Source organism: Propithecus coquereli, unplaced genomic scaffold (assembly GCF_000956105.1).
Source record: "Propithecus coquereli isolate 6110/MARCELLA unplaced genomic scaffold, Pcoq_1.0 Scaffold426, whole genome shotgun sequence".
Taxonomy (NCBI): Eukaryota; Metazoa; Chordata; class Mammalia; order Primates; family Indriidae; genus Propithecus; species Propithecus coquereli.
The window spans coordinates 1127923-1136244 of record NW_012150019.1 but is presented as its reverse complement, the minus strand read 5'-3'; the positions used below and the strand labels follow the sequence as shown (position 1 = coordinate 1136244).

At 55.3% G+C, this 8322-nt stretch overlaps 3 protein-coding genes across 7 annotated transcripts in view; 2 read left to right on the top strand and 1 right to left on the bottom strand.

Moving 5' to 3' along the window:
• LY6G6D (lymphocyte antigen 6 complex, locus G6D) overlaps positions 1–466 on the top strand; it is a 6307-nt gene extending 5841 nt beyond the window's left edge. The window contains exon 3 of the mRNA XM_012653711.1: positions 243–466. Within this exon, the coding sequence (XP_012509165.1) occupies positions 243–466 (224 nt within the window). The remainder of the gene's footprint in view (positions 1–242) is intronic.
• Positions 467–2359: 1893 nt separating this feature from the next.
• LY6G6C (lymphocyte antigen 6 complex, locus G6C) lies at positions 2360–4576 on the bottom strand. Its single transcript, XM_012653710.1, has 3 exons — positions 4525–4576; positions 3024–3134; positions 2360–2574 (listed from the first exon to the last, which is right to left on the bottom strand). The coding sequence occupies exons 1-3, from the start codon at positions 4574–4576 to the stop codon at positions 2360–2362; spliced, it is 378 nt and encodes a 125-aa protein (XP_012509164.1).
• A 1368-nt stretch (positions 4577–5944) lies between these two features.
• On the top strand, positions 5945–7664 carry LOC105817888 (chromosome unknown open reading frame, human C6orf25). 5 transcript variants are annotated; one of them, XM_012653705.1, is made up of 6 exons: positions 5945–6005; positions 6203–6550; positions 6706–6796; positions 7183–7223; positions 7361–7440; positions 7560–7664. In XM_012653705.1, the coding sequence occupies exons 1-6, from the start codon at positions 5945–5947 to the stop codon at positions 7662–7664; spliced, it is 726 nt and encodes a 241-aa protein (XP_012509159.1). The 5 variants fall into 5 exon arrangements, with proteins under 5 accessions (XP_012509159.1, XP_012509160.1, XP_012509161.1 ...); XM_012653706.1 differs by having other exon boundaries at positions 7342–7440; XM_012653707.1 differs by lacking the exon at positions 6706–6796 and having other exon boundaries at positions 7342–7440.
• The last annotated feature ends 658 nt before the right edge of the window (positions 7665–8322 follow it).

The window sequence follows — 8322 nt, the reverse complement described above, 5'->3', positions numbered from 1 at the left end:
AGTAGAGACGGGGTCTCGCTCTTGCTCAGGCTGGTTTCGAACTCCTGAGCTCAAACAATCTGCCCGCCTCGGCCTCCCAGAATGCTAGGATTACAGGCGTGAGCCACCACGCCCGGCCCAGGGAGGTGTTTTTTGAGGGGACAGAGACTCCCTTTGGGCTCCATGAAATCACATCTGCTCTGCCCCAGAAGGTAAGTCGTGAAGCCAGGAGTCCAACACCCCTGTCTCATTTTCTCTCTCAGCCTCAGTGACCTTGATTCGTCAACATCCAGCCTGCGTGGCAGCCCATCATTGCAATCAAGTGGAAACAGAGTCGGTGGGAGACGTGACTTACACAACCCGTAGGGACTGCTGCCTTGGAGACCTGTGCAATAGCGCCGTGGCAAGCCACGTGGCCCCTGCCTGCATCTTGGCTGCAGCAGCTACCGCCCTGGCCTGGCTCTTGCTGGGACTATGGAGTGGGTAGAGGGAGCAGGGATAGGGGAGGGAACAAGGGAGCAAGAGACATCTGAACATCTAAGGTGAAAAGACAAGCACTCCTCTGTGAGCCATTAAAATCTATCGACCACTCTAGAGCTGACTGGAAAATTCCATGTATCTTTTATTCATAGGAGGGCTGAAGGAGTAATATGGTGCATCCAAGTCCTAGTTTGGGGGTTATCAAGTCTCAGTGGACTTAGTTACAATAGTGCACTCTTTAACCAACCAAATCCCAAAGGACAAAGGCCCATCTGCCCTCAGTGGTCCCTGGATCCTGTTGCTGGGGATCTGCCTCAGTCTTAGCCTCAGCTGGGACTCAGTCCCAGCCAGAGAGTCTCCTTAGCAATGAGGTTCACTGAGGGGAGCAGGCTCTGGGCTGAGTGGGGGTCACTAGGGTTCCATGAGCCTGGAAGGGTTTCCTCCCCTTCCCCCCATTTGTAACTTGGCTTCCAACAGGACTATTTTGTTTTTGTTTTTATTCATTTATTTTTATAAGACAGGGTCTCACTTTGTTGCCCAAGCTGGTCTCTACCTCCTGGCCTCAAGCAATCCTCCCACCTCAGCTTCCTGAGTCACTGGGAGAACAGGTGTGAGCCACTAGTGTGGCCCAATAGGACTATTTTGAATTGTGAAAGGAAACGTAAGCACTGTGATAGCAGAGTCGCTTGGCGCCCCACTTAGTAACTGGGCCAGGTGAGGCCTCTGACTCCAACCTGAGGGAGACTGAGGGAAGGTCACAGGCCCCATTCCCTTGTACCTCTCCTACCTTTTCTGGGGAACCCTCAAGCCAGCCTGCACCTTCTTCTTGGCAGTACATCAAGGGTGTGGCTTGAATTTAGGATAGGGTTGTTTCTCCAAAACACTGAGGCCTGTGTGCCACCCCCAGACACCGGAAGGGAGGATGGAGGCCTGAAAAACCTGTTCCTCCATTTGTTCCAGCACAGCCTCCCAGAAAACTCCCTGAAGGACTCTTGGGTGAGGGTGGAGGGGAACTGAGAGTGTTTTTTCCTGGAGGCAGCCTGACACTTAGGTCCTCTGATAAAAAATGCACAATTTAGCAGACACAGACATTTATTAGTGGACATGGAAAGAGGTGAGTATGGGGACTGGGTACATATGGGAGCCAGAGTTTGGGGAATCAGCCCCTGCACTGAGGTCATCTGGTCCTTCCTGGGAGCCTTCACTGGGGACAGGACAGAAGCCCAATTTCAGGCCCAGGTCCCAATCCCTCCCCAAGTAGGGCACAGTAGCGTGTAGGACACAAAGTGGGGTGTCCTTCTAGGGACAGACAGAGGCTCCGGAGTTGTCTAGAGGGAAATGGGAAGGGACTCAGAAGAAGCAGAGTGGGGTGTGGGGTGGGAAGGATGGAGAGGGAGACCACTCTGGGGTGCTGTTTAATTAAAGAAATGGGAAGGGACTGGGGAAACTCTTTTTTTTTTTTTTTTTTTGAGACAGAGTCTCACTTTGTTGCCCAGGCTAGAGTGCCGTGGCGTCAGCCTAGCTCACAGCAACCTCAAACTCCTGGGCTCAAGCAATCCTTCTGCCTCAGCCTCCCAAGTAGCTGGGACTACAGGCATGCGCCACCATGCCCGGCTAGTTTTTTCTATATATTTTTAGTTGTCCAATTAATTTCTTTCTATTTTTGGTAGAGACGGGGTCTCGCTCTTGCTCAGGCTGGTCTCGAACTCCTGAGCTCAAACAATCCACCCACCTCGGCATCCCAGAGTGCTAGGATTACAGGTGTGAGCCACCGCGCCCTGCCATGGGGAAACTCTTTTCAGAGCAAAAGAGAGAGGGAGAGACGACTCTGGGAAGCCAAGGGTTGCAGAGACACAGGGAGAGAGGCTAAGGCAGTTGGGGGGCAGCCATGGAGTGAGTCTCAGTGCAGCAGCCAGAGACCAAGGCCAGCCAAGGAGGTGAGGAAGATGAGGGCCAGGGCTGGAGTGGGCCGGGGGGCTGGGCTATTGCAGTTGTCCTTGTTGCAGCAGGTGGTGTTATAGGTCAGGCCCAGCTTGTGGTTGGTTTGGTTGTAAGCCTCCTGACAGGGCTCTTCTGGGGTGCCACAGCGCAGGTTGGAGAAAACCCACATCTTGCCTAGGGGTAGGAACGGGCAGGGGTCAGCTACAATGGGCACCTGGCATGCTGTGTCTTCCTCCCCACCCCACATGCTCACTCAGGCATCCTTCATCCCGACTCTGCCCTGGCCCTCCTTGTCTTTATCTCTTCTCAGTCTAGTCTTCCTCCTACACCTCCTGACCCACCCCCCTCCTGGTTCTATCACTTGCTGGTCAGGAGGCCTCGCACCTCCTACTGTCTCTTTCTGAGGCTGTTTCCTCAGCATAATAATGGCACCACGTCAGAGGATTGTCATGAATGTCAGTTGAAACGATGCATGTAAAGACATGGGATAGTACACGGTACAAAACCATCTTTGGCCAAATATCATGGCAATGATTCTCTGCTCTGTCTCAGTCTTAGCCCTGGCTGGGACTCAGTCCCGAGTCTCCCCCTGCCCCTCTCCCCACTAAGAAGCGGATGTTTACCGAGGTATACATGTGTTGTCAGGCATTGGTGTCCTGGCTCCAGGCGACAGGACTGACGGTCCACACAGCCCAGCACAGGGACCTTGTAGCAGGAGTGACAGCGAATGTCAGCTGTGGAGACATGAGTCAGGCTGAGGTGACGGGTGTCTCTGACTTACTTGGGGACAAGTTGAGCTGGGGTAGGGAGGGAAGGTGGAGAAGAGACAATCAAGTAGGTGCTCCGACCTGTTGGGCTATTTGGTCCGGTAGAGACAGAGCAGGAGAGTGAGGCAGCGAAAGCAGGAAGGCGGTGGCAGGTCAGGGTGGAGCTGTTGTCTTTGTGAAAGGCCCAAGCCCTACATATCTTCCTTCACTCCACCCCGTTTGGGGATGAGTCAAGAGGGGCAGAGCTACTGACAAAAAACGCAGGCTGGGGATAGATGGAATGTGAGGATACCCTGGGGAAGGAATGGGGGTGGTAGGGGAGAAGATAGAGCTGTGAAAGAGGGAGAAATATTAAAAAGAAAAATCAGAGGGACAACACTGTCAGAAATGCCTTGGAACTTGAGGCTGGCAAGAAAGCCACCTGTGGCCAGCTTTAGCAATTTACTGTCCGCTTCCGGGGGCTGGTGAGAGTATGGGAAGAGGAACCAGCCCTGAAGGGAATCTTCTCGCCCCAGTAGCTCTTCTGCAGAAAGGAATAATATCTGGGAGACAGATCGTCAGATTCCATCTTAGCAGCTTACCAAAATGAACAGGGTGGGTACAGAAGGTGGCACCCGAAAGTTCCTGCTTCAGCTTATTCAAGGTGTGGGTATGCAAGGTTTGCTGAAGAAGGGGTCGGTCCAAGAGTAGAAGAGCCTGGTAAGTGTACCTCAGTGAAACCCACCCTGCGTGTGAGTGACCCTGGCATCCCCTTCATAGAAGGCTCAGAAAAAACCTCCCTCTTTCCATGGGAGGCTCTAAGAGGTCCCTAGAACCATCCAGAAAGCTTGCATCCCTGGTAAGACAGGAGGTATGCACCCTATGGTTGGGGGGAAGCCATGGATGAGGGATGGAGCACCTAAGTCCCTGAAGGAGTAGGCGGGAAGGGTGGAGTACGAAGGGGACCTGGGGCTGGATATAGGTCTCTGAGAGGACACCCTGCTGAGCGCGGCTGTGAGAGGGGGAGATAGGTGAGCTGGATGCTGGAGGATTGCATATCGAAGTGCGCTGGCTGAGGAATTGGATATCAGAGTTTCCAAGAAGGAGGCACCCTGGAGTGGGGACCGGGACCCAGAGCCCTGGCAGGTGAGAAAAGTGGGTCTTTCTTGGAGGTGGGGAGGGTGGATGGAGACCCGGGAACTGGAGAGATGGGGCAAGGAGCCTGTCCTAGGGAAGCCAGGTCCTGGAGGCACAGGAGGGCTGGGCCAGTTGGGGGTGCTTGGGGTCCTGAGTAGTGGGTACCGCAGGGCAGTGGGTAGTGCAGGGTGTAAAGGTCCTGACCAGGTGAACCAGGTCCTTGGGGCCCCCATGTACTCACCTGAGACCCAGCAGAACAGAGCAGACAGGGTGAGCAGCAGAAGACCTTTCATCGTGAGGGTCCTGAGAATGGCAGCAGCTGCAGCCGCTGACAGAGTAGATTTTCTGGGATGCAGCTCTGGGAGTTGAGTGGCCTTTTTGGAATTTATAATGCCAAAGGCTCCTCCCTTCTCTGCCTCTGGTAGCCCCTCCCTCCCCATTTACACACAGCTGACCAGAGGAAAAGACCAGGGCGGTAGGGGCTAGCAGGTCTGGGTGGGGAGAGGGGATGGAGAGAGGGATGGGAAGGATAGGTGCCACTAGAGGCCAACTCCATCTTGGTGCTTGGTTTCAGGCCAAAATGCTCCCCCCTGTCGCCAGCTCAGAGTCCTGACTGCCCAGTTCTCTGAAGGAGCATCACCAAAGTCTTCTGTTATTTACAGTGGCCATGGTGGTAGCTTCTGCTGGTTCCTGGGAAACGGACAATGGGATACAGCACAAATTGCCAGATTTGAGTCCCTGGGGGGCATCGGTAGGGGCATGCAAGCAAAAATTGAGGATGGAAACGGCCGAATTATCTCATTTCAGCCTTCACCGAGTCTTCCAATCCCTGTTCCACTTCAGAATGAAAGATCTGTGACCTCAATGAGGGCTTCTGTGATGGGAGGGGTAGGGCTGGGGCTGCCCATCCAGGAGAGAGCCAGAGCCCTGCCTGCCTGCTAGGGATGGGCTGTCTCAGGTCCCCCACCCCAGACTTCTCAGGACCTTACCCCGGGTCCACTTGGGCTTGGTGTGGCCTTGGTCGCTATAGTCCAGTGAGGGCTGCTGGAGTCCTAGGTGTGGGCATATGCACTTGTTCCAAAGCACCTCTCCAATCAAAACCTGCTGACTTGGGCGGGGCACCCCTGCGGGGAAGGACAGGTGAGGTAGAAGCTAAAATAGAATAGAAATAATAATAATGGCAAGCACTTAAATAGCGTTCCTATGTGTCAGCCATTGTTCTATGTGGTTTGCATGTATTACTTCATTTAGTTCTCACAATACCCTACGAGATAGGTGCTTTTATCCCCATTCTACAGATGAGAAAACAGGTCTAGAGAGGTTAAATGACTTGCCCACATCACTCAGATAGTAGATAGAAGTCAGGATTTGAACTCAGGCAGCTGGGCTCCAAAATTCATGATGCTCCCAGCGACTGCTACGCTGGAGGAGTTAAATAGGCAAAAGTGCTTGTGTAAACGGTTGGAGCACAAATTTTAAGTGAGCTTTGTTGAGGACTGTGAGTTTGCCTGGGAGGCTTCCCAAAGGTACCCAGGCAGCTGGGGGCCCCGCCCCCGCTCTTATCGCAGCCCCCAGCCCCGCCATCTCCCCACACCAACTTCCCTCCGGTCCCCCCCACCCCCCGCTGATTCACCCCGCCTCTCTGCATCCACATCCCAACCATGGCCCTGTTGCTGCAGCTGCTGCCTCTGCTGCTCTCCTGGGCCCAAGGGGACCCCGGGGGTAAGCGATCCCTGGGAAAGTGTGATGGGCACAGAAAGACTGAGGCATAGAAAGGGGTCACCTAGGGGGGTGGGGTGTGTGTGTGAAGGTCCAGTATGGCCTGGAGGGCGGAGGAGAGGAGAGAAAGAGGAGACCGAGGCGCGGGGGTTGTCTTGGCCTGTGGACCTGCCCTAACCACCGCCCACGGCCTCTCCTAGCTTCTCTGGACGGCCGCCCTGGGGACCGGGTGAATTTCTCCTGCGTAGGGGTCTCGCACCCCATCCGCTGGGCCTGGGCGCCTAGCTTCCCGGCCTGCAAGGGTCTGTCTAAAGGACGCCGCCCAATCCTGTGGGCCTCGTCGAGCGGGATCCCCACCGTGCCTCCCCTCCAGCCCTTTGCTGGTCGCCTACGCTCCCTGGACCCTGGTATCCGGCGGCTGGAGCTCCTCTTGAGCGCGGGGGACTCGGGCACCTTTTTCTGCAGGGGCCGCCACGAGGACGAGAGCCGCACGGTGCTTCACGTACTGGGGGACAGGGCCTACTGCAGGGCCCCAGGGACTACCCCCGGTAGGTCGAGGCCTGTGCACACAGCAGGACTTAACTCCGACACGTACCGGGAGGTGGGAGAGGGACCTCGACTGGGAGTTCCTGAGCGAGATAGCTGGCTCTCTGTCGTCGTACCCCTAACCTCGGCATCCCTCCCCGCCACGCTGTTCCCCCAGCGTCAGTGTATCCCCAGCTCCTGATCCCGCTGCTGTGCGCTGGGCTGCTGCTGGGACTGGGAGCTTTGGGCGTGGTCTGGTGGCTGCGCAGGTGAGTACCAGGGGCGGGCCCTGGCTTAGTGGGGCATGACCAGAAGGGGGAGAGGCAGGACCAGAACCTTCTCAAACGAAAAGGCTAGATCTGGAGCCCGGGACGTGGCTTGGAGAAGACCGGGAGAGGTGAGAATCAGGGAGGGAGGCCACGGGCTGGCGAGTGGAGCCCAGGCTAGAGTAGCCAAGCTAGAAGTGCCCCGGGGTCAGAGCGTGGGCTGGACTGTTTATGGGGATAGAGCCTAAACTGTTTTGTGTGTGTGGCGGGGGGCGGGGGTGGGGGTCTGAATCTGCAAGTTGTTGGGCCGTCATCGGCTGGCCTGGGGCTGAGGAGACCCAGAGAGACAAGACTGGCAATGTTCAAAGACTCTTATGTGTCCCTTACAGGCGCTCGCCCCCGCCCCCGCTTCGACCACTCCCCAGATTTGGTGAGACTAACTCCACCCCATTTTCCTTCTCCTACCTGCACATCCCCCACCCCTCAGTTCCTGAGTCTGAGCCCTTTCTGGGAGCAGACAAGTTGGTCACTTTCTCTCCATCCTTCAGCTCTGTCCCCCCCACATAGCTCCACTCGTGAAAGCCGAGCCCCCAAGGCCAGTAAAGGAGGAGGAGCCCAGGATTCCTGGGGACCTGGACCAGGAGCCGGTAAGGGATGGGAAGGGGTCCCGCCAGAATCCCTGAGGAAAACAGACCGACAAAGAGGCCTGGACCTCAAAGGAACCAGACTTCAAGATCATCCTGCCTTCCTCCTCCTCCTCCCTCAGAGCCTGCTCTACGCGGATCTGGACTATATGGCCCTCCGAATGCCCCGCCGGCTGTCCACAGTGGTTCCTGCTGATGCTGCCACCATCTACGCAGTTGTAGTTTGAAGGGAAGCCTTTACTCCAAGCTTCCCAAGCTGGGGGCTCCCAGCTCTTCATAATCCCTCTCCCCTTCTTGGCCCCTCACCTGGAAGAGGAAGGCACCATGGGATAGAAATGAGCAGGAGACTGGGAGTCAGGAGACCTGCTGTTCCAGGCTATCTCTGCCACTGATCTTGCTCCTTCACTTACTCCCATCTCTCCTATAGCTCCCATGTCTCCTTCACCACTGGTGTCCTCTCTAAACCAGATCAAGCCCCATCTCCCCATCTTAAGACATCAGTATCTCCTAGATTGTTGCCCTATCTCTTCCCTTCCCTTCACAGTCAAGCTTTTTGAACCAGGGGCATACATATGTCTCTTCCACGTTCTTCTTCACTCTATCCCCACTGCTCATCTGCTGAAATTGCTCATCTGCTCTGTCTCAAGGTTGCCAGTGATGCCCTAACAGCCACACCCAGTAGACATTTTTTAGTGCTCATCTGGCTTCGCCTTTGATTACTCCCTTCTTTAAGCTGTTTTTCTTTGCTGCTTGTGTCTTCCTTTTGGACTCCTCTTCCTTACTCCCTATCCTCCGAGTATTTCCCACCATTCTAGGTTTGTCCCTTTCTCCCATCCCTGCTTTTTTTTTTTTTTTTTTTTGAGACAGAGTCTTGCTGTGTGCAGT

Coding starts and splice junctions, on each gene's coding strand:
- LY6G6C (XM_012653710.1), bottom strand. CDS start 4,576: ATGAAAGGTCTTCTGCTGCTCACCCTGTCTGCTCTGTTCTGCTGGGTC. Junction 3,135..4,524: donor TCTGTTCTGCTGGGTCTCAG/GTGAGTACATGG, acceptor ATGTCTCCACAG/CTGACATTCGCTGTCACTCC. Junction 2,575..3,023: donor GACAACACATGTATACCTCG/GTAAACATCCGC, acceptor TCCTACCCCTAG/GCAAGATGTGGGTTTTCTCC.
- LOC105817888 (XM_012653705.1), top strand. CDS start 5,945: ATGGCCCTGTTGCTGCAGCTGCTGCCTCTGCTGCTCTCCTGGGCCCAA. Junction 6,006..6,202: donor GGCCCAAGGGGACCCCGGGG/GTAAGCGATCCC, acceptor GGCCTCTCCTAG/CTTCTCTGGACGGCCGCCCT. Junction 7,224..7,360: donor TCGACCACTCCCCAGATTTG/GTGAGACTAACT, acceptor CCCCCCACATAG/CTCCACTCGTGAAAGCCGAG.